Source organism: Canis aureus, chromosome 32, assembly GCF_053574225.1.
Source record: "Canis aureus isolate CA01 chromosome 32, VMU_Caureus_v.1.0, whole genome shotgun sequence".
Lineage (NCBI taxonomy): Eukaryota > Metazoa > Chordata > Mammalia > Carnivora > Canidae > Canis > Canis aureus.
Window position 1 is genome coordinate 5,561,820 of NC_135642.1, and position 23,771 is coordinate 5,585,590.

At 42.4% G+C, this 23,771-nt stretch overlaps 3 protein-coding genes and 1 long non-coding RNA gene across 8 annotated transcripts in view; 2 read left to right on the forward strand and 2 right to left on the reverse strand.

Moving 5' to 3' along the window:
* The window catches only part of LOC144302933 (uncharacterized), a 56,101-nt gene extending 52,281 nt beyond the window's left edge, over positions 1-3,820 (reverse strand). The window contains exon 1 of the long non-coding RNA XR_013369921.1: positions 2,965-3,820. This is a non-coding gene — a long non-coding RNA (uncharacterized LOC144302933). The remainder of the gene's footprint in view (positions 1-2,964) is intronic.
* The window catches only part of SLC12A6 (solute carrier family 12 member 6), an 88,390-nt gene extending 75,049 nt beyond the window's left edge, over positions 1-13,341 (forward strand). For all 4 annotated transcript variants that reach the window (XM_077880437.1, XM_077880436.1, XM_077880435.1 and 1 more), the window contains 11 exons: positions 101-199; positions 2,101-2,220; positions 3,014-3,118; positions 3,518-3,686; positions 5,876-6,071; positions 6,668-6,837; positions 7,574-7,705; positions 8,276-8,383; positions 8,595-8,779; positions 9,170-9,303; positions 10,199-13,341. In XM_077880437.1, the coding sequence (XP_077736563.1) occupies positions 101-199; positions 2,101-2,220; positions 3,014-3,118; positions 3,518-3,686; positions 5,876-6,071; positions 6,668-6,837; positions 7,574-7,705; positions 8,276-8,383; positions 8,595-8,779; positions 9,170-9,303; positions 10,199-10,290 (1,510 nt within the window). In that variant the 3' untranslated portion in view covers positions 10,291-13,341. The remainder of the gene's footprint in view (positions 1-100; positions 200-2,100; positions 2,221-3,013; positions 3,119-3,517; positions 3,687-5,875; positions 6,072-6,667; positions 6,838-7,573; positions 7,706-8,275; positions 8,384-8,594; positions 8,780-9,169; positions 9,304-10,198) is intronic.
* EMC4 (ER membrane protein complex subunit 4) lies at positions 13,174-17,840 on the reverse strand. 2 transcript variants are annotated; one of them, XM_077880450.1, is made up of 5 exons: positions 17,624-17,840; positions 17,192-17,306; positions 14,230-14,383; positions 13,779-13,939; positions 13,174-13,553 (listed from the first exon to the last, which is right to left on the reverse strand). In XM_077880450.1, exons 1-5 carry the CDS (start codon positions 17,707-17,709, stop codon positions 13,518-13,520), a joined length of 552 nt encoding a protein of 183 aa, XP_077736576.1. In that variant the 5' UTR covers positions 17,710-17,840; the 3' UTR covers positions 13,174-13,517. The 2 variants fall into 2 exon arrangements, with proteins under 2 accessions (XP_077736576.1, XP_077736577.1); XM_077880451.1 differs by having other exon boundaries at positions 17,184-17,306; positions 17,624-17,641.
* Positions 17,841-17,902: 62 nt separating this feature from the next.
* KATNBL1 (katanin regulatory subunit B1 like 1) overlaps positions 17,903-23,771 on the forward strand; it is a 59,976-nt gene continuing 54,107 nt past the window's right edge. Inside the window, exon 1 of the mRNA XM_077880448.1 lies at positions 17,903-18,180. The gene's annotated coding sequence lies outside the window, so the exon portion shown is untranslated. The remainder of the gene's footprint in view (positions 18,181-23,771) is intronic.

Genomic DNA, 23,771 nt, shown 5'->3' on the forward strand with positions numbered 1-23,771 from the left:
TAGTGGGCTGCACCAGAGGCTTAAATACAACAAGGTCTATTTAAAATAGCCCTTGGGAGAGTCATTTTACAGTGCCTCTTAACTTCTTTGATTCCACCAGGTTTTTCCTCATGTGTTACCTCTTTGTGAACTTGGCATGTGCTCTGCAAACATTACTTCGAACACCCAACTGGAGACCTCGGTTCCGCTACTACCACTGGTAAGTCTGCCCTTTTTCTTCTTCTTCCCCACGTTTTAACTAGAAAACGAGGAGAGTCTGGGTGGTCAACACAGTTTTTCTTGGCCAGCCATTCCATACTGCCTATTTCAACATCCAGTGATTCCCTGAATTTCCACCATCTTATGTGTTTTTTCATAGGTCACTTTATAATTTATAACACCCACTTAGAATAAAGATCAAAACTATGAAATAAATATTTCCAGCCTGCTGCATTTTTCCAGGTTAAACCAACCTACCCTTTGCATATCTATTTTCCCATTTCTCTCTTAGCTAAGCACTGAATTTCATCAATTTTCTGTCTTTATCCTCATCAGTTTTCATTCTCAAACTGTCTTCTTAAGTTTCATTTAGCAGGTAAGAGTGTGAGCTATGGGGTCAGATGACCTCAGCTCAGTGTCTGCTCTACTATTTCCTAGCTTTGTAACTTTTAACAAAGCACATAACCACATAAAATCTAATTTTATTCATTTGTAAAATGGACTGATAGTATTACCTGTCTCATGGGATTTCTTTGAGATGATCTGAAGTGCTCAGCACAGTGCCAGGGACGTAGTAAAGCTCTCAGTGAAACTTTGCTGCATTTGCTGCTGCTGCTTTCAAGTCTCCCCAGTCCTAAGGGGGTCATCAAGCTTTTAGCTGCCATCCTATCTCCTCATTTCTTTTCTATCATAGCTAAAGGTTCCTTAGTATGTCCTGTTGCTACATTCCTCTTTGCTAACTTTCTCCTTGACCCTTTCCTGGCTTCACTTTCCAATGATGAGCAGTAGTGTGAGCTTTATAAAGTGGCAAAAATTTGGATCCTCACTGATTTTATCACCTCTAATCCTCTTTCTAATTTTAACCTTAATTAAACATCCACTGTGAACTTTGTTGTGCTACTATTTTGCTTTTATTACCTTTTCCCTTTCTCCTTCTCCTATGTTTTTATTAGATCCTAATTTTCTCCATATTAACAACTCTCCTGTTCACTCTTTGAAATTCATCATAGAGCTAAGAAGTTCATTCTGTACACAGAAGATCTTCAGTAAGCATGATTGTCTACCTAACCTATTTGATCATCAAAACAAGCATTTCATGATTCTCTGCCAAGTTTCTTTCTTTCTTTTTTTTTTTTTTTTTAAAGGGAGACAGGGGGGAGAAGATGAGCCAAGGGGAGGGGGCAAAGGGAGAGGGAAAGGCTCTTAAGCAGACTCCACACTTAGCACTGAGCCCAAAGCAGGGCTCGATTCCAGGACCCTGAGATCATGACCTGAGCCAAAATCAAGAGTCAGATGCTTACCCACTGAGCCACCAGGTGCCTCTCTGCCAGGTTTCTTTTATGTAAAGTAGAGAAACTAATGGCAGATTTTCTTCAGTGGGTTCTGCATGTGTATGCTAATGAACATTCATAAGGTTTTTAGCAATATTTACATGAAATACTTTTTTTTAAAAGATCGTGTTAATAATTCTAACTACATGCCCCGTCCCTGCTTTGCCAAGTAGTTATTAATTCATTCACAACTGTAGATAACTTTTCGTTATATCCTACTCATTTATGTTTTTCCAGCAATGGGAAACATCAGGACAAAGGATGGTTTGGTTTGGGCCTCAGTGCAGATCTACTGACTGTTGCAGTCCATGATAAGACAACTATAAAAATTGAGAAAAAGCATTTAAAAACTTACAGCAACCTGACCATTGTCACAGTATCCAGGCAAATAGTAATTTTTCTAATAATTCATCTTTATTGCATTTACAATATAAATTTTATAGTCTGTAATATATTGGAATTTAAAATATAATAACAACCCCTCATCAGTTTAAGAAGCACCTCCAGCCCAGGTTTCCTTTTTAGCTGCTTAGAAAAACACTTGTTTGTGTTTTTGTTTTTAATTTTTTAGGGCCCTCTCTTTCATGGGAATGAGTATCTGTCTGGCCCTGATGTTCATTTCTTCCTGGTATTATGCCATTGTAGCCATGGTAATAGCTGGTATGATCTACAAGTACATTGAGTACCAAGGGTGAGTCTGTGGCTTCGACCGTGATTACTGCTAAAGGTATCAAAACTGACTAGTTTGGGTAGAGTCGGCCCAGAGAAAATTGCATGAAGGATCCAGGTAACCTCATATATAGATAATATAACTAAATTTTATATCTCCAATTCTTTAGCCATCTGACAGACACAAGCATACAGAATCAACAGGGGGAACCTACTGAGAAAGTGTGAACAGATCAGTGAAACAAATAACTAAAAGAACATGTCAAAAAATGATGATGAGTATTAAAGCACAAATACAAGTATTCTTGCTTTTGTCTTCAGTCTAGGTATTATCTCTGAAATGAAAAAGAAATTAATCCTGAATAACTTTGTAACAACTAAGACTTCAGTAACAACTTGCAAAAATTAGGAATAAATAGCACTGATTCAGAAGATTACATTGAGTTTTGCTTTCTCCTCATTATTCTCAAAATTTAAATTAAACTTTGAGTCTGTATAATTTCCTTCTCCAGATTGCTATTTTACATTACTGCCTTTAAATAGTTACATAGGCCAAATGAGTGATGCTTCCAGTCCTTATCTGAATTGTTTAGTGTGCAGTGTAGTCCATTGATGAAGGGCAGTGTGGGTCTACTTCCTCTGGGTTTATGATGTTAATAAAGAGCATTATATGAACAATTAACCTGAGCTTTAATTTTCTACCTTGTGTATATGTTAGTTTTAGAGAAATAAAAAAAAAAATAAACTTTGTGTTTTGAAATTGTACCTGCTGTGGTTTAAATCTGTCCCTGCTGTTTTCTCTTTTTTTCTCCCAGAGCAGAGAAAGAATGGGGGGATGGAATCCGTGGACTATCCCTCAGTGCAGCCCGGTTTGCTTTGCTTCGGCTCGAAGAAGGCCCTCCACACACTAAAAACTGGAGGTAAAGAAATCAAGAGAGCTTAGTGGTGTGGTGCTTGGCACATGGTTAACACACAGAATGGTGTGTTTCAATGATTACAGGATAAGGAATTCAAGCAGCTTGAGGAATTGGTATAATGCACCTGTTTTGAATGATTCCAAATCCTTCATACTTTCTTCATGGGATATTTGATCTAGACTTCTACCATTTTTATTGTTCCTTGCAAAATGATCAATTTGTGGTAATACTGTGAGGATTCAAGTAAACATACACCCTCATCCTGTCGTTCCCTTTAATCTCTTCCTCCTGCCCAATTACATGTTTTATACAGATCTCCTGAATTAAAAGGTAGAATTGACATTCTCTTCCCCAAACCCAAAGTGTTTTCTCTCTTCCACCCTCCTGCCAACATCTTTACAGGCCTCAGTTACTTGTGTTGCTGAAACTAGATGAAGATTTACACGTCAAGCATCCTCGCCTCCTCACCTTTGCCTCACAGCTTAAAGCTGGAAAGGGTCTCACTATTGTGGGTTCTGTCATTGTGGGGAACTTTCTGGAGAACTACGGGGAAGCATTAGCTGCTGAGCAGGTAAGAGCCAAGGCTTATTGACTTAGTGGAATTTAGCATATGGCTTTGTGATGTTAAGTTGTAAGATGCGGTGTTTCTCAGTTAATCCCTTTCCTTAGTGATCTAGGAGGTTACCTTTGTAGAGCTTATTAGTTCACGCTTTTTTTTTTTTCTTTAAGATCTTATTTACTCATGAGAGACACACACAGAGAGGCAGAGACACAGACAGAGGGAGAAGCAGGCTCCCACAGGTGGGGAGCCTGATGTGGGACTCGATCCTAGAACTTTAGGGTCACGCCCTGAGCCAAAGGCAGACGCTCAACCCCTGAGCCACCCAGGCGTCCCTAGTTTAGACTTTTGAACAATCATATTCTCCCTAATAATAGGATGGACCAGAAGTAAGTTAGTTATTTTTTCCATTTAAAAAACATTACTAGGGCAGCCCAGGTGGCTCAGCGGTTTAGCGCCGCCTTCAGCCCGGGTTGTGATCCTGGAGACCCTGGATCAAGTCCCGCGTCTGGCTCCCTGCATGGAGCCTGCTTCTCCCTCTGTCTGTGTCTCTGCCTCTCTCTCTCCTGCTCTGTGTCTCTCACAAATAAATAAATAAAATCTTAAAAAAAAAAAAAAAGCATTACTAAACTTTCAAGATTGTCAAGGCTAAGTACTGCTTCCAGACTCTAAACATCGACTGAGGCCTCAGAAAAGTCATGCAAATAAGTCTGTCTCTTGAAGTATGGAGATGGTTCTGCTCAATCTGGTGACAACGAGGAGCTTTCCTTTCTCCTTGTCTACACTGGTATCATGAGCAAGATTCTTTCGCTTTACTTCTGATTAACTTGCCAAGTATAAGTTCTCCCTAAAAAAGAAAGTTTTCGGGGATCCCTGGGCGGCTCAGAGGTTTGGCGCCTGCCTTTGGCCCAGGGTGCGATCCTGGAGTCCTGGGATCGAGTCCCGTGTTGGGCTCCCGGCATGGGGCCTGCTTCTCCCTCTGCCTGTGTCTCTGCCTCTCTCTCTCTCTCTCTCTCTCATAAATAAATAAATAATTTTTTTTTTAAGTTTTCTTTTTTTTTTTTTTGATGTGGGACTCGATCCTGGGACTCCAGGATCACACCCTGAACCAAAGGCAGACATTCAACGGCTGAGCCACCTAGGCATCCCTGTTTTCATTCTCATTCTTATTATAAATGATAAAACCAAACCTGTTGCTTAGAGAAATGTATAATTACATTTCAAAAATTTTACTGGGTTTCATTTTAGAATACTTTGAAGCCCTAAAAACTAAAAATGCTAAAGAAACAGTCTAAGATGATGGTAAAAACAAATAAAAAGCACAGGATTGGAAATCAAGAGACCTTGCTTATTGTACTGATTTAATCTGTGCCTTTAGGATAGAAAATCCTATCCTCTTTCTACACCATCATTCCCTTCATCTTTCTACCAAGAGAGTGGAGTAAGAGTAACATGAACTGTTACCTCCAAAATGGCTTGAGTAAATAATAGCAAAGCAAGGACAAGGGTCATCAGTAGTCACCATTAAAATATTTAAAAAGATGGAAATAAAAGAAACGAAGAGGGACGCCTGGGTGGCTCAGCGGTTGAGCATCTGCCTTCAGCTCATGGCGTGATCCTGGGGTCCCGGGATCGAGTCCCACATTGGGTTCCCTGCATGGAGCCTGCTTCTCCCTCTGCCTGTGTCTCTGCCTCTCTCTCTCTCTCTCTCTCTCTCTGTGTGTGTCTCTAATGAATAAATAAATAAAATGTTAAAAAAAAAAAAGAAAGAAATGAAGAAAAAAAAAAAAAAACCCTGAGAAAATTCTTAAGAGAAAGCAAATCCTCAGATTGAATTTCTAGTATTATGAGTCAGGGCATCGCGGCAATTGAGGAAGGAAGACGACCATGCTCACACTCGCCCTGGTCAGTTAAGAAGGAAGATTGAATAGTCATTTTGTGAAGAGCCCTGTTCTTGATTTGTTTGGTATGCTACAAAGAAGGAAAGGCAGAGGGAACCCATGTGGTCAACCAGCAGGTCTCTTGAGAGTAAAAATGTCAAAGGATAATTAGATTGCACTGGGTTAATTTTAACTTTTTGGACTCTTTAAGGGATACAGTCTTATGCAGAGTTTGGAAAAAGCTGGGGAACATAATAAGGAGGGGTGATAGGCTGAAAGTTTCAGGGTGAAGCAGTTCCACATTAAGGTTCTCTTTTTCAGACTATAAAGCATCTCATGGAGGCAGAGAAGGTGAAGGGCTTCTGCCAGCTGGTGGTGGCGGCCAAGCTGAGGGAGGGCATTTCCCACCTCATCCAGTCCTGTGGCCTTGGAGGCATGAAGCACAACACGGTGGTGATGGGGTGGCCCAATGGCTGGCGCCAGAGTGAAGATGCTCGAGCGTGGAAGACTTTCATTGGTACCAGATGCTCTGCATTTTATCCTGAGGGCCCAAATCAGGGCTACCGTTAAATCGTTAAATCTCCGTTACCTTAACTTCACCCAGTAGCCTCTAAGGTAGAAGCCCGTGACATTGCTGCACCACAGTGCCATGAGGGCACTTAAGTAACTGCTAACATTAATATCCTTATTCTCCTCACCCCCTCCAGCCTTGTATGATGTTCATAAGGTATCTCTGTCAAGTATCATGTTAGGCATTATCTCTGAAAATTGCCGTCTTTTCATCTGTGATCTGCCACATTGACGTTCTCATGAGAATTGGAAGGATTGTCTTCCATCACAATCTACAGAATTCACATATCCCCTCAGAATACAGTGGTCAGAATATATCTAGTAAATCATGGTTCTGAATCTAATGCTGTTGCTGTTAGTCGGATTCTTCTTAATGATGGCTGCCACCTGATAAGGCATATAAACCCACTGTGTAAACAGAATACCTTCTTACAGAGATGTTAAAAAGGGGGTGGGGGGTGTTATCTTGCTTTCCTGATGTGGTGAGGAGCAAGGCAAGCCTAAGGAGTCTTCCCTGTCTCTCCCGATCTCTGTTCTCCCCAGGCACAGTTCGAGTGACGACTGCTGCCCACCTGGCCCTGCTGGTGGCTAAAAACATCTCCTTCTTTCCCAGCAATGTGGAGCAGTTTTCTGAGGGCAACATTGATGTGTGGTGGATCGTGCATGATGGGGGCATGCTCATGTTATTACCGTTCCTACTGAAACAGCATAAGGTATTTCAGACACCTTTTGAAAAAAGTCTTTCTCCTTTAATATTTGTCCTGGTTCACTAGACAGATCCTCCTTCCTCTTTGATTCTACAGTGTTGGGGCATAGAAGAATTGGGGATTTTTCTAAGTTCCCCATGATCCTAGTTCCAATCTTAGAAGTTTTCTTTCTAGTGGTTACCTACCTATCTCCAAGTGAGATTCAACAAATTAATAAAGTTTCATAGGAGCTCTTGGAAAAACATTAACAAAGTGAACACGTCCATTAAAAAAAAAAAAAAAAAAAAAAACAAAAATGACCAAAGCCTTCAAATACTAGAATCCTAGGTTCTGGTGTGTATCATATATATATGATATATATATATACACACACACACACACACACACATACACACATACACTCATCCTTTGGTAAGACTAAACTGAAATTTAAAATAGTGACTATTAGAGTCTGCGTGGGGCCATCAACATGCTCTCTGAATACAGCACCCTCTTAATGTATCTCATATCTTTTGCCAATTTTCTTCTTGTTAGGAAATTAAGAGCTTCTTAAAGCTCTTTTTAATGTGTTTCTTAGTCAAGTGTTTGCCCTTGTACAATACAGCAGCAGGTAAGAAGCTAAGAACAAATATCCTGATACTATAGCAAGGTTTCCAAGGCAAAAGATGACTTATGTTTTAGGAACAAGTCTTGTTTTGCCTTCTTGCCTCTAACTTTCCACGTATGTATGGTACTGTCTCAGGTGTGGCGAAAATGCAGCATACGGATCTTCACAGTAGCACAACTAGAAGATAACAGTATTCAGATGAAGAAGGACCTGGCTACCTTCCTCTACCACCTTCGCATTGAGGCCGAGGTGGAGGTGGTGGAGATGGTGAGAAAGCTGAGTTTGAGATCAAACAAAAACCATCCTTACTTCATTTCCTACCCTGTCTTCCTAGAACTTGTTCTGGATTGGGGAAATATTCACCTGCAAATGTGAATTAATCCCTTATTTCCAACAAAACCCGAATATATTGAGTAGATAAGTAGAATATGTATGTGTGGTGTATTTTTATTTTTGCTTTCTTGTTACACAGCCTTTATATTTCTCTCAGAATCATGTCTGCTTAAATATAGTTTTATTAAGTTTTAATTCATATGTGCATGTTAAAGTAACGTAGCTTTTTTAATAAACTGGCAGTATTAAAAAATATATATGTGTTTCATTTCAAGGAAGCATATATCCAATTGGTAGATTTTGGAAAAGACTCTCGGGGCTTCTAGATTTAATCTACAGTCCATAATATCTTATAGCTCAGTGACTGAACAAAGTGAGGGGTGAACTTAGCTTGATATTGTGATACTTTCTCTGGCTTAATTTAATGAGTGGAAATGGAAGTGTATGGTTCGTCCTTCTTTCTTCTTTGTGCTTATTGCCCATTCTTGGTGTTATCTATGGCAGCATGACAGTGACATATCAGCTTATACTTACGAGCGCACTCTGATGATGGAGCAAAGGTCCCAGATGCTCCGGCACATGCGACTATCCAAAACAGAGCGGGACAGAGAGGTGAGAGCCTCCTGTTTTCATGGAATCTTGGCCCTGTGAAGTCTTCACTGAAAGGGATGATACTATATTGTTTTCCTAGAATGGCACATTCTTCCCTTCTCACTTTATCAGTTCTTCTACTATAACCACATTATTTGAAAATAACTGAAGCTGAAGCATGAGAGGAAATTGGGTATCTATAGCTCTCATAGCTGTGTTGGGCTCTCCTCAGGCACAGTTGGTGAAAGACCGGAACTCAATGCTGCGATTGACCAGCATTGGCTCTGATGAGGATGAAGAGACAGAAACCTATCAGGAGAAGGTGCACATGACTTGGACAAAAGACAAGTACATGGCATCCCGGGGACAAAAGGCTAAGTCAATGGAAGGATTCCAGGACCTGCTTAACATGCGTCCGTAAGTTTTGCAGCTCACAAGCTTATCACATAACGTGGTATCCTAGTCAGAGTGGCACATATGTAACTCTGCCTGGATACACAGGATGAAGTCCGTTCTTCACATCACCCCAGATCCAGCCTCTTTGTTATTTGCCTGTGCCTGTCAGCTACCAGTTAGTCTTGTACATAAGCTAACCAGCCTTCTTTCTCACCATACTGTGTTCCTGGCATAAAAGAAGCAAATGTAGAATGAGAAAATCCAGGATATTAGCATAAGGAAAACATTTGTTCATTACATTATTCATAACCAAAGTAAAAAAGCTCTGTATTTCATGGTGTTTAAAGTTGACTGTGTGTCTAGCTTTCACTTTGCCTTAACCACCTCTGTTTCTCCCTTCTACCCATCCAGGGACCAATCCAACGTGAGGCGGATGCATACAGCAGTGAAACTCAATGAGGTCATAGTTAACAAGTCCCATGAAGCAAAGCTGGTTTTGTTGAATATGCCAGGGCCACCCCGAAACCCCGAGGGTGATGAAAACTGTATCCTTTCCAAGAGTGGAACTACCAGTAGGGAAGTCGTTAGTGGTTCTGAGATGCGACCACTGAGTAGCCTTAACATCACTGTCTGTGCCCACATTCGTTCTTGAGAAGGGAAGGCTGTTGAAAGCCTTAGGCAAGGATTCTTACACAGCAATGAGATTGAGCCCCTCTGGGGGAGTTGGGTGTCCATAGACTCTTGAGGTGGTAACTCTGCAACATGATTGCTAACATTCACAGTACAGAACCCTTTCTGAAACAGTCCTAGAGACACAAGACCCACATCCTTTTTTCCTTTTCAGGCTTCACCCACTTCGCAAAGCCTTTCTTGTGGATGTAGTTAGGGGAGAAGCAGTTTAAGTGAAATCTTCTCAGAGGGGAAAAAGATAAGGGTTTTTCCTCATACCCTCATCACACCTCATTTTTTTTATGGGCCCCCTTCAGAAATGCAGTGGTGTAGACTAGCCCTCTCCCATCAGTACCATTAAGGAAAAGAGATTAAGGAAGAAAAAGAACTGGCAGAGAAAACTGATTTGAGCAGCTCCCTTAGAAATTACTTGGGTTCTCTAGCAGTCTTAGGAGCTGCCCTGTGTGGCTTTTCTCTTTTGGTTTATTTTACTGTGTTGTACACACACATTACTTGTGAGTTCCCTCATTTGTAAAATAACATTTAGAACAAAAATCTAACAAATGAAGGTCTTGTATTATATACGCAAAAGAACTAGATCCCTGGATTAGTTCATAGGGGTTAACCGAATCCAGAGTTCAGACTTCTCCCATTCTGAGCAGGTAATAATTAAGACAAGCATGTTAACTTTGCAGCGTTGTAGTCAGACAAACCCCGATTCTCATGACGTCAGGCTGTAAAGTGTGCTCTTCTCCTTGACAAATTCTGAAGACATGGAGTTCCTAGAAGTGCTCACCGAGGGACTAGAGCGAGTCCTCCTCGTCCGAGGTGGTGGCAGTGAAGTGATCACCATTTATTCCTAATCTACTCCTGAAGACTCTGCCTTTCTAAAAGGCCTCCCCTTTATAAAAGGTTTCTGCATAGGAAGCCAGCTCCTTACTACCACTTCCATCCAGTAGAAGCTGGGGTTCTGTACACAGCACATTGAATTTCTTGACAGGCTGAGCCTCAAGTACTTGTGCAGAAAAGTACACGTCGTTCTGCTCTTTGCTACCATACAATCTCCAGTCCTGACAGGAACAGCAGGTATTTCCTCAACTTCAGAACACTGGTCAAGTCCTGAAAGCCATGTCTGGCCTAGCTGAAGACAAATTAGAATTAACAAGCTAAACTATTAAAATGAATTGGCAAAAGGGATGCTAGAAATTCAGCTGAAGACAAAAAGCAAGTACATGTCCGATATTAAAGGGGCATCTCCAAAGTCACAATTCAGTGATGACACCATGAGGGTAAAAGAGACACAACTCATCGTAATACAGACTACATGGCTAAGTATGTGGGGACCTAACATCGTTGTGGGATATCCTGTGGCAAACCAAGATGAAAACCTTTTTTAGCTCATTTTCTTTGATGTATCCACTCCTCTCAAGGACTCTGTTTTATATTAGAGTACTAATATACAAACACTGAAACATGGCTGCAGCCTCTAATTCTTCCTTCAAAACAAGATTCCCCCAAAATACCAGTTTCAAGGACAGATTGTGTTGGTCTACATGTCAGCTGGTTCTCAAAATCCATTCCATGGTTAACATTGTAATACAAGCATTGTTATCCTGGAAATTGTCTTTTAAAGGTGGAGTAAAAAGGATATCTTTCAGGTTTTCAAATGGCCAAATTAAAATTAACTCCAAAAGGTAGCTATTAAGATCTACTGAAAGTCTTTGGTTGCCTGTGCATCGTGGGCAGTACATACAAGCTGTTACCTAGGACATCTAGGTGACGATGCACCTTGACCAGTAGTTTCTCCTCTCCTTTCTTTTTTGCCCTCTGGGTTAGTAGACAGGTCCAGAATCCTAGGAATAAAGACTAGCTAGAAGACTCACTGAAATCCCTGAAAGCGTGGGACTGTGTTTTAAAGGGGGAATCTAGCAATGGAATTTGAAGTTCTAGAGCCATACTCCTTCCATAGTGCCAAAGATTGAGCTGCTGCTACTCTCCCTGCCTGCCTCCCTGAAGTGGCACAGGATTGGCACTGGCCTGTCAAGAAACTTCTTTTTCACTAAGAAACTGTGGACTCATTTCCAAAGCCATAGCAAAGACATAAGGCCCTCAGCTCACCTAAATACCCAGAGTCTGAGCATTTTTCTTTTTTCAATTTTATTCTTCATTGGGACTGCAGGAACTTGGCTCTGAACTAAGATTATCCAAGCCAGCAGTCCTCTGCTATTCCATTTGCTTTCAGAAAGCTCTCAGCGTGTCAAGGAAATACTTGTGCAAGCTTAGCTTTTTATTTGCTGGTCGTAAAACATTCACTGGTTGTCTTCATTTACTGGTCATAACACACCAGGCTTTCAAGCATAGGGAAACTGCTTCGATTGGTAACTGAAAATATGTGAAATGTTCATTTCTTTTATAGGACAAGTATTTAGAGAAATTATTTTGCCTGTATTCATGATCACTTTTATCACTTTATTAATGATAAATAGTGCCACTCTTTTTTCCATATCCTATTGGATACGGAATAAGCAAACCTAGGTATCAGCAGATTATTCATTTGAACCTTATGGACAGAGGAGAAAACCCTTCAGTATGGCTTAGAAATTGAGTATTTTGTTTCCTTTGTTCTTTTTTTTCCAACCTCAAGACCTAGTCAAGGTAGCAAAGCAGACACAAGTTTTTCTTGCTCCTCACTGTAGAGGGTAGAGGCATTGTTTACAGCTTCCACTGTAATACTCTATTGTTTAGTTGAGTCCACGGTAGTGGGACAGGTACCCTAGGACCCAAGATATTGAAGCCCTCGTGTTTTAAAGGTCAGCCTGCCCAGGAATTCCTCTACATTTATATACTTCCTCTCACCAAAGTGGTTGATGCATATGTATTTTTTTCCATATAGAAAAAATATGGGCAGAACAATGTTAGTTTTAAAAGAGCTTTTTGTGGTTGGAGCTCTATAAGAATCTTTTTAAAGGGATAAGGGAGTTGTTAATATCCCTTTTAAAGGGATAGAGCTATTAATATAGCCACTGCTTTAGCCTCTAAAACATAAAATCACCATTACTTGGGAAAATGGTTATTAGGCCAGATTTAAACTCATCTCTGTCTAGAGCATTTCATGTCCCTGTGTTGCTTATGTTGTTTGTGAAGTGTCTTGTCTCTTCTAATCACTGCAAATAAAGCAATACTGAAAACTTGATAAGAGAGAATGCACCTTAGGGGAAGGGGCTTTTGTGTTTCAAGAAGGAAGAGAAAGGAAAGACCTCTTCCTGCCTCTTGACTAAAAGCCAGCTTTTAAGTCTTAGTATGATTTACCAGGGCAGGTTATAACAATGTACATTCTCCAGTTGCTGGCCCTCTGCCTTCTAAAGCTATCTTAAAAGCTGAAGTGTGAATTGCAGCATCTGCTTGACAGGTGCCCAGTTCCTCTTGGCAGGGGAAAGATCACTCCTGTGTATCTTCCTTTGCCTCAGATTCCTGTGGCCCCAACTAGCGCACCAATCCTCACTCCCCCTAAATGTGTTAAAAATCCATTATTGTGGATATTAAAGTAGCAATTATACTGTAAGCATATTTATGTGCTCTTTTTGTCTGGTTTTTTTCATCATGTATAATCTGAATCCAACATTAGTTTCTCACATCTTCCACAAGTGTCTCCAACAGAATTTTTATGTTCCCAGGTTGTGTTAAATAGAGGTGAAATAATATAGAGGTGAAATAAGGAAAATAGATTTAAGGGAAACTTGTGCAACTTTTCTTGAAGCATTGTTCTCGACCATTTAATTTATTGAAAGGAGATGCTGCTGTGGTTCTTGATTTAGCAGCAACCATTCTTTTGTTTACATAGAGTTACAGTTTTATTTGTTGTTTTGCTCTGTACTGGAAACATAAATAAAGTTTTCTACATTATTTTCAGTCAAGGGCTGTGATATAGTTTCTTTGTGTTTGCAGTGATAACATATGTTGTCTTTCTGGGATTGGTCTCCTCACCAAGGAGTAAAGAGAGCTTTGGGTTCTCTTCAGCATAAGTGCTAACACTGAGAGTTAGTGTGCTGGGAAAGAGCCTACATAGGCAGCAGGTGCTTCTTTCTCAGGTTCACAGAAGCAGTCCTCCACCACTGAACTCCATCCTCTGAAACAAGAAAAGGTAAGTAGGTGATTGGTGAATGGGTGTTGAACTAACTCATCACATACTTTATCTAATCACGGGCTGTATTTCGCTTTATCCTTAAAATAACAACTTCCAAATTCCCAAGGGATCTTTATAAAGAAATAAGCTCCGATACCTCAAATCCCTCACCATCCAATGGATTAGCTATTTACAACTCCCCAAAATTTAACTTTTCTTTTGCCTTACCTCAGGGGGCTCAATGAAGGCTAACCAGTCTGATGCATGTGTAGGCAGCAGTCCCATTGACTGGCACTTATAAACAGCCAATGCCAAACCCATGAGGTTTCCAATGAGATACACCAAACCCTGAAGAAACTTCTGGCTTGAACTTTCTAGCATCTTGAAAGCTATTGAGGTAATAAAAAAGTGTCAAAACCAAAATGACTTTTTTTTTCCCCACATGCATCAGGCCGTATTTTAAAATAACATGGAGCAACCCAAAACTAAGCAAATAGGACCACTAAAAGTGAACAAAAAAACATAAGCTCCATTTCCCTCCTCCAGGCCCCCACCTCTACCATCACCACCCTGCACACCCTCCCCCTGGCAACCAGCTAAGAGACTTTCATGGTTTCACTGAGAATTTGTCTTTAATTCTTAAAACTAACGGAATGGTTGCTGTATCAAGAATACTTACTGGCTGAAATGGCCATAAGTGCCTGAATGGGCCGCCAAGCCATCATACACACCATCATAGTAGGGAAGATGGAGATAGTATTGCCTGCCATGTACATGATGAAGAGGTTCATGGGAATCTGTTTGAGGGGCCCCAAGGCGATATCCCAGCAGCGCTAAAACAAACACAGTGTTAACCTATGATTCTATCCTCAGTCCCCCATTTTGTCGGATCACCAGCATTCAAATGAACGCAGTAAGTAATTCTGTACTTCTGACTAAGCAAACTCCTCCATTCTAGCACCTCTGTCTGCCCTTCTCCATGTTGCCATAGGAAACTTGCTCTTCTACTAAAGCTAAGGCATCCTCACCATTCGTTATGTTTTTCCCCACTGGTTTTCTTTCCAGGTGGCATTTTTCCCCATGATCTGGCTAAAAAACACCAGACTTGCCTACTTTTGTTCTTGTACTTCTGCATCTCTCATTGCCCCACCTACTACTGAAGAATGAGGTAAATCCATAGAGTGGGAGATTAGCATACCTCAATCAGTGAAAGAACAAACTGACAAGATTCAGAAGACCTGAACAATATTATGAACAAACTTAACCTGATATATACAGGACATTGCACCCAACATTTAGAGAATTCGCATTCTTTTCAAACACACATGGGACATTTACAAAAGCTGACTGCTTGCTGAGCCTTGAACATGTCGACTCTCAACCCAAACAGTACAAAGCAAGTTCTTTGCTTATGATGCAATTAAGCTAGAAATCGGCAACAAAAAGGAAACTGAAAATTCCTTACACCTTGGAATTAACGTCTAAACCACAAATCAAAGAAGAAATTAAAAGGAAAACAAATATTGTTAACGGTAACAAAAATGCCACATATTAACACCTGGGGGACACAAGGCACTGAAAAATTGTAAGACTACAAATAAGCATCTATTTTGCAGTTTTTTAAAAGTTTTTCTTTAAATTCCAGCTAACACACGGTGTAATATTAGTTTCAGGTGTACAATATAGTGATTCAACATTTCCTTACATCACCTGGTGCTCATCACAAGTGCCCTCCTTAATCCCCACCATCTGTTTCACCCATCCCCCTTCCCACCTCCCCTCTGGTGACCATCCATTCCCTATCATTAAGAGTCGTGTTCTTGGGGGATCCCTGGGTGGCGCAGCGGTTTGGCGCCTGCCTTTGGCCCAGGGCGTGATCCTGGAGACCCGGGATCGAATCCCACGTCAGGCTTCCGGTGCATGGAGCCTGCTTCTCCCTCTGCCTGTGTCTCTGCCTCTCTCTCTTTCTCTCTCTGTGACTATCATGAATAAATAAAAATTAAAAAAAAAAAAAAAAAAAGAGTCGTGTTCTTGGTTTGCCCTTCTCTTCCTTTTTTTCCCCCTTTGCTCATTTGTTATTTAAATTTCATTTATGAACGAAAATCATATGCTACTCTCTAGGTCCATCCATGACACTGCCAGCATTTATTTCAAGAAATTCTAAAAAGGAATAGATTAAACCCAAGGAAATGAAAAGGAAATAAAAATGAAAAAAGGAATTAATGAATTGTTCTGTAAATCAACAAGGGCTTTTTTTTTTAAGATTAATAAAAATACTAGTGAGCCAGTGAAGGAAGAAGAAGAGAGATTCAACAGTGAGAATAAAAGAGGGACATCTATATAGTTCTTGCAGTGTACTAAAGTGACCATATTATAAATCTGGGGAAATGGATAAATTCCTAGAAGAAATACATGGCATAGTAAATTGAAAATTGTTTAAGAAACTGATTGTAATTAAGCCCAGATGGTTTATCTTGGCAAATTCTAAACATTTAGGGAAAAAATAAAGCCAATCTTATATAAACTCTTAAAGAATATAAAAAACATTCTACATAACTCATTACATTGAGCCCTACAAATACTAAAACCTGATACAGACATTATTAAAATAGTTCATAGATCGTCATCACTCCTGAACCTAAATGCAAAAAATCTTACTAAGCAAAATATTAAATCTAGCAACAGAAGAATATATTACTATCCCTTTCAGCTTATGTTAATAGATGGCCATAGTTAAGCAGTTCCCTGGTGTGTCACTTACATAAAAGATCATTTATCTGGGAATTTAAAGATCAAAATTCATATTACAATTTGATGTACCAAGATGAAAAATGATATACTTATCGAGAAAAGCACTGAAAAGCTGTCATTTTCATCTAAAAAATCACTGCATTTAATGAAATGAAGATCATTTAGTACTGAACAATATTAAGGATAAGAGGAAAGAGTGCCACCTGTTCTAGGTGCTTGGGAGACAAAACCTACTCTCATGGACCTTACCACTTACATGGTAGTAAGTATAACATATAAACTAATACGAGGAAAGGATAAGCAGGATAGGTAGTGCCATGGGGTTTCACTGTGAAGGTAACATGCGAGCGATCTAAAGGACGCCAGAGCAAGTCCTAAAGGTATCTGGGGGAAGAGTGTTCCAGGAAGAGGGAAAGAACATGTACAAGCAGTCCGAGAGAGATGGAAGCCTGCCCGCTATTTTCAAGGAGCAGCAAGGAGGCCATTCTGACTAGAGTGGAATGAAGAACAAACGGGAAAGTGGTAAGAGATGAAATCACTCAGAATGACAGTTAAAACAGGAAGCAGTGAAAAACAGCAAATTTTTCATCTGTCCCAACATAAAGCAAAAAGAATATCCTGACACACTGGCTGTGTGGTTGTAAGGGAACTAGAGTAACTCTTACGCGCTGGCACTAATAATTTTCAACCTAGTTATACGTTCAAACATCTTATTTTTCCAATTATTAAGCGCTTGTACTATTGTAAGTTAATCTCAAGCAGTTTATCTACCCATATTAGGGATAAGCCTCCTACAGTTGGATATTCATATGCTGCCTGGGACGGGAGGGGGCCGTGCAGGGCAGAGCCGGGCTGAGCACAGCCGGGCTGTGACAGCTGTACCTCTGTACCTTCTCCACCAGAATGCGGTCCGCCTCTTGCACGCTGGTATCGGGCACTTGCTTGTCCAAATAACCGACGGGGTACAGCGAGTCTCCCTGGCCACCGCCCCGGTCACTTCGGCTCCTAAGGAACCAAACCAAGAAACTAAGGCTGCAGCCTCCCACCCTTCACATTCCACGTTCCCGCTCCACTAACCATGGAATTTTCCAAAGACCCTAAAATACACCCGCCCAGATTAGAACACGCCGTCTCGTGGGTTCGTCAGACGTCTGCCTATCGAGTGAGTGAAATCAGGATCCTCTGAGGATTAGAAAGCTCCCCGGGGCCCGTCTTTGTGCCACCCGTCATTCTCGGAGGGTTGGACCTGGGGTCAGGTCCCGTTCCCGGGCGACCGTTCTGGTTGAAGGCTCGGGTTACCGAGCTCCGCCCCGGCTCCTCACCTGCTGCCTCCTCCAGGCCCGCTCAGCTCAATGGCCCACTTGAAACGCCGGCCTCGGTTGGCCACCAGGCTCCCCTGGGCCGTCATGGCACCCGCCTCCTACCGGAGCAGCGAACCTCCTCACTCCCCGGCAGGGTCCAGGCCCTGGCCCCGGCCCCGGCCCCGGACGCCGCTACGTCTGGGTCTCCCCGCGGCCCGCTTCCGGCGCTTAGCAGAGACGTCACTTCCGGTCTGGAAGTGGGCGGGGCCTCCGTGGGGGCGGGGGGCCCCGCCGCGGAGGACGGCCGGCCGCGGCTCCCCGGGTCGCGCGGCCCTGGGGGTGTACCCCGGAGCCCCGACGTGCACGCGAGCGAGCGAGCGGGAGGCGGGCTGCGGTGCGCCCTGCCCCTGCGCTAGGGGTGAAAGCCGAGCTCGCCTTCTCGAGTTCCTGCGCGCCCCGGAAACACGAGGCGCAGGCCTCGGCTTCACGCCTGGATCCGCGTGGGGTCCTCCGACCGGGAGCGGGTTCTTGACTGGCTTCCCGAGGCGAACGAGCGCCTGCCAGGTCCCGGGAGTTGGGTCTGTGTTATTCAAGTCACATCAACCCTGCTGATGAAGTTTTGGAATCTGGGTGGGGTGGGGTGGGGTGGGGTGGGGTCCGGTCCGCAGCCCACGACCGAGGAGGAAGTCTGGAGACGTCTTTGGTGCAAAATGGTGCTTTCATTAAAGCCCGGGACGGGACCTGGGGGCAGGAAGGGCTGCAGCCCCCTTGGGTTCCCGGGGGTGGCTGACGCTACACCTGGGGGCTGGGGGCTTGAGGGCAAGGGAGGCTTTCAAACGAATGTCTGTAGGCTGACGCGGGCCTCGGGCCTCGGGCCTCGGGCCACTGGCGGCCTTGCCGGCGGCCAGTTAAGGCGGTTCTTCCTCTAGTAAAGCGTTAACGTTCGGACGGTTGGGCGTCTCCTTCTGGAAGTTAGGCTGCTGATACGCATGCGTTTTTCTTGTGAATCTCAAAGACCCCGAGGGACACTTGTGCCGTAGAACTGTAGCCCCTCGGTTAGCTGCTCTTCCTTTCCCTTCGCGTCAGGGCCGGCAGGAGCGCCTCAGGAGGCCACATCCCCTGGGGCGGGCGGGCCTCGTCGGCGCGGTGTCCGCTGAGCTCCGTCCTCAGCCTTGTGTGCCCTCGTCGCGCAAGGCGAATCCTTCTGTGACCTTGCTGCCCCAGGGCTGGGAGCAGTGCGGACGTGGGCAGCTTAAGGGCTTGACATTCAGATGGCCTCCCTCGGATCCTAGCTCTTTACTTACTTGTGTGACTCTGGACACGTTAGATATTTAGGGCTTCAGCCTCCTCGTAGGTAGGAGTTGGATAATCCACCTGCTTTAGGACGCCTGGGGGGCTCGGCGGTCGAACGCCTCCCTTCCGCTCGGGGCGTGACCCCGGGGTCCTGGGATGAGTCCCGCCCGCATCGTGCGCCCTGCGGGGAGCCTGCTTCTCCTCTTACTGCCTGTGTCTCTGCCTCTCTCGGTGTCTCCCATGAATAAATAAATCTTTTTTTAAAAAAAAATTACCTACGTGCAAGGCTTATGAGGGTAAAAGGAGTGCCTGCCACGAATGCTTTTTTTTTTTTTTTTTTGATTAAAAAAGTACTCTAAAGAAGCGCCTGGGTGGCACATTTGGTTAGGATCTGCCTTCAGCTCCCATCATGATCCCAGGGTCCTGGATTGGAGCCCTGCATCGGGCTCCCTGCTCAGTGGGGACACAGCTTATCCCTTCTCCCTCTACCTCTGCCCACTCCCCCACCCATGCTCTCTAGCTCTTACTCTCTTTCAAATAAAATCTTAAAAAAAAAAAAAAAGCACACTAGCTATTGGATTTTTGTATTGAGTTCTATACCTATATAATAATATAACCTGTTATGGATACTTGTTTCCCGTTTTTTTTCCCCTTTTGTAAACAAACAGTGTTTATTAACCCTATGTCTTTTCTTACTAAAATTCCTAAGAATGCAGTTGCTGGATCAAAGATTGCACGTTTTTTTTTTTTTAAGATTTTATTCATTTCTTCACAAGAGCCACAGAGACAGAGAGGGGGCAGAGACACAGGCAGAGGGAGAAGCAGGCTCCATCCCAGGACTCCAGGATCACACCCTGGGCCGAAGGCAAGGTCTAAACCGCCGAGCCACCCAGGAATCCCCAAAGATTGCAAATTTTTAAGGAATTTTCATTTTAAATGTCTTCTAGCAGTATCCATTTGCACCCATTTGCATTCCACCAGCCTTATATTATTTTTAAATTGGTTTGAAAATGGTTCTGTATTTTCAGACTTTTATTCCTTTGACTCCAAGTTATCTGATATGGTCAGGGTTGGGGTGAGGGAAGAAGAGTGCTATGAGAGTCTGGTTGGGAGGTGAGGTTGAAAAGGGCCAATTAGAGAGTTTGGACCCTTGAAGATGGATCTAGGGACACAAGATTTCCATCCCCATTTTGTCTTCTCCTTTTAAAGATATTTTGTGTTCATGGCAGACTGTTTGAATAAGGTGGAAAAGGCTTTTCCCCTTCCAGTTCATTCTAAAATGTGTATTTATATGATCATAGGAAGACCAGACCTGTGGATTGCTTTCCTGCTTCTTTCTACTTTTCTGGCTTTATCTGTTATCTCTAATGAACGTTTGAGACTGATGTCAGACTGTACAAGGGTCTTGGCCCTATTGGGCAATCTTCTTTGTCCCAGAACAGTCTATGTAATAGCACTTACCAAATTGCACTTGTGTTTGTTGACGTCCCTTGAGCACGTATCTACCCCTCTTGTTGCACTATGCCCTAAATTCCTTTAAGTTAGGAACTACATGTCAATTATTTTGGATTCCACTGCCTAGAACATAATGTATTGAATAAATGTTTAGTGAATATGAGCAAGTTAATAGAAAGTAAATATACTATAATTACATTTATGTGAAAAAATGTAAAAACTCAAAGAGAATACATGTTAGGGTGTTATATATTCAATCAATGGTTTCCATGAAATTTTTTTTGATCAAACTATTGTCCTGCTTCTTAAATAAATTGTAAAGCGGGATCCCTGGGTGGCGCAGCAGTTTAGCGCCTGCCTTTGGCCCAGGGCACAATCCTGGAGACCCGGGATCGAATCCCACGTCGGCCTCCCGGTGCATGGAGCCTGCTTCTCCCTCTGCCTGTGTCTCTGCCTCTCTCTCTCTCTGTGACTATCATAAATAAATAAAAATTTTAAAAAATTAATCTTTAAAAAAATTGTAAAGCAACACTTTTGAAAACATTGTCAGTCATTCGAATCATATATTCCTTCCCTTTGAAAGTACTCCCCCACTTGCTATAAAAATGTTTTCACCTGTAACCCCAATCAAGGTGGTTTGGCCTCATGTTAGTCCAGGTCATTTATTCCTTTATCCTAGGAATCCTTATAGTGTTATTTGCTAAAACGTGTTGCAGAGAACATGAAGACAGGTGATCACTGGAACGGAATTGAGGAAGGATTCCAGAGTCAAACACATTTGAGAAAAACTTCAGATGCTATTCTGCACACACACCCTAGAGATTTCCAGTGGAATTGGTAGAACATTAAAACTGGGGATCTCTGGGTGGCTCAGTGGTTTAGCACCTGCCTTCAGCCCAGGGCATGATCCTGGAGTCCCGGGATCGAGTCCCACGTCGGGCTCCCTGCGTGGAGCCTGCTTCTCCCTCTGTGTCTCTGCGCCTCTCTCTCTCTCTCATTAATAAATAAATAAAATCTTTTTAAAAAATAATGAGATATGATTCAGTAGAATCTCCTTTAATTGTTTCCCTTCCACCTAAATGAGAAGCTCCCCCCTTTTTTCCCCTTATCACACCTATTAACTTCCTATGCAGTCAGTGATCCATAGAATACAGTGAGACAACTTTCCTTAAGCATGCTAGAGTTTTTCAGGAAAAAGATGAAGGTACTCCCTGAAAAGCTCTGCTTGTTTTTCAAGATTATTAGAATATCATAAGAAATAATAGATCCTTTATAAAAATGGAGTTTTCAAGTTGAAATTCAATTGAGGATTCAAGTTGGGTTTTTGTTTTGTTTTGTTTTGTTTTGTTTTACAAATTATATTTTTCAAGAATAATCAAGGGAAATCTAGATTCTAATCCCGACCTGTGTTGCTTTGAGTTAGGAACTCGGCCTTAATTTCTTCATCTGTAAAAAAGACACTTCTACTAGATGACTTCTAAGGATACCTTCTAATTCTAAAATATATTTTTTTCAAAAATTTTGTATATTACTCTTTCATATATATATTCATAGAAAAATAATAAACACAAAGGACTAATGGGATTTCACATAATCTTTTTAAAATTCTGCTTTCCTATGCTTTTCCTAGTTCTGCATTGTGCAGTTACTACTTTTGGATTTAGAAAAAATGTCAGTAATATAACGTGTGTTTCCACACCTCAAAGCATGATGGTCCTCTGTCCTAGATTCACCAAAGAATCACCTTGGAAGCACTTAAAGAATACTATTGACACCTGGGTCACACTCCAGAGATTCTAATTTATTCGCTTAGGGTTGATCATGGGCATCTACTGTATAGCAAGAACTAAGAACCACGGACCCAGAGCATTTTGCTGCCTAAAAGGTTTGAACTTACACAAAGTAATCTAAGCAAACAATCAGCTTTGGGCAGCCTCCGTGCTTGCCTCCTATTGGACTAAACTTGACTTAGACTAATGGAAATACTTAACTTGTAAAAATATATGTTAAGCTTCCCTTTGTGTCTTTGAGCAAATATGACTTTAATTAAACTGAGAAAGCATATCATAATTGCATAGGTCATGTGAGTTGTCTTGTTTGACTTTATATTTGGGCCATCTCCACAGTTTTTGTATTTGGTTTTGAATCTCACCCCCCACCACTTTTAGGAGTCTAAGAAGCTGTTTCTAATATTGCATGCTGTTTTCTACATGGTCCGACTAACAGCATTAGATTCAGAACCAGGGGGATCCCTGGGTGGCGCAGCGGTTTGGCGCCTGCCTTTGGCCCAGGGCGCGATCCTGGAGACCGGGGATCGAATCCCACATCGGGCTCCCGGTGCATGGAGCCTGCTTCTCCCTCTGCCTATGTCTCTGCCTCTCTCTCTCTCTCTCTGTGACTATCATAAATAAATTTAAAAAATGTAAAAAAAAAAAAATTTAGATTCAGAACCATGATTTACTAGATATATTCTGACCACTGTATTCTGAGGGGATATGTGAATTCTGTAGATTGTGATGGAAGACAATCCTTCCAATTCTCATGAGAACGTCAATGTGGCAGATCACAGATGAAAAGACGGCAATTTTCAGAGATAATGCCTAACATGATACTTGACAGAGATACCTTATGAACATCATACAAGGCTGGAGGGGGTGAGGAGAATAAGGATATTAATGTTAGCAGTTACTTAAGTGCCCTCATGGCACTGTGGTGCAGCAATGTCACGGGCTTCTACCTTAGAGGCTACTGGGTGAAGTTAAGGTAACGGAGATTTAACGATTTAACGGTAGCCCTGATTTGGGCCCTCAGGATAAAATGCAGAGCATCTGGTACCAATGAAAGTCTTCCACGCTCGAGCATCTTCACTCTGGCGCCAGCCATTGGGCCACCCCATCACCACCGTGTTGTGCTTCATGCCTCCAAGGCCACAGGACTGGATGAGGTGGGAAATGCCCTCCCTCAGCTTGGCCGCCACCACCAGCTGGCAGAAGCCCTTCACCTTCTCTGCCTCCATGAGATGCTTTATAGTCTGAAAAAGAGAACCTTAATGTGGAACTGCTTCACCCTGAAACTTTCAGCCTATCACCCCTCCTTATTATGTTCCCCGCCTTTTTCCAAACTCTGCATAAGACTGTATCCCTTAAAGAGTCCAAAAAGTTAAAATTAACCCAGTGCAATCTAATTATCCTTTGACATTTTTACTCTCAAGAGACCTGCTGGTTGACCACATGGGTTCCCTCTGCCTTTCCTTCTTTGTAGCATACCAAACAAATCAAGAACAGGGCTCTTCACAAAATGACTATTCAATCTTCCTTCTTAACTGACCAGGGCGAGTGTGAGCATGGTCGTCTTCCTTCCTCAATTGCCGCGATGCCCTGACTCATAATACTAGAAATTCAATCTGAGGATTTGCTTTCTC

Excerpts from the sequence above, each read along its gene's own strand:
- EMC4 (XM_077880450.1), bottom strand. The coding sequence starts at position 17,709 with ATGACGGCCCAGGGGAGCCTGGTGGCCAACCGAGGCCGGCGTTTCAAG. Across the intron at positions 13,940-14,229 it reads ACTTATGGCCATTTCAGCCA|CTTTCAAGATGCTAGAAAGT; the intron begins GTAAGTATTCTT and ends TTACCTCAATAG. Across the intron at positions 13,554-13,778 it reads CCTTCATTGAGCCCCCTGAG|AGGATGGAGTTCAGTGGTGG; the intron begins GTAAGGCAAAAG and ends TTCTTGTTTCAG.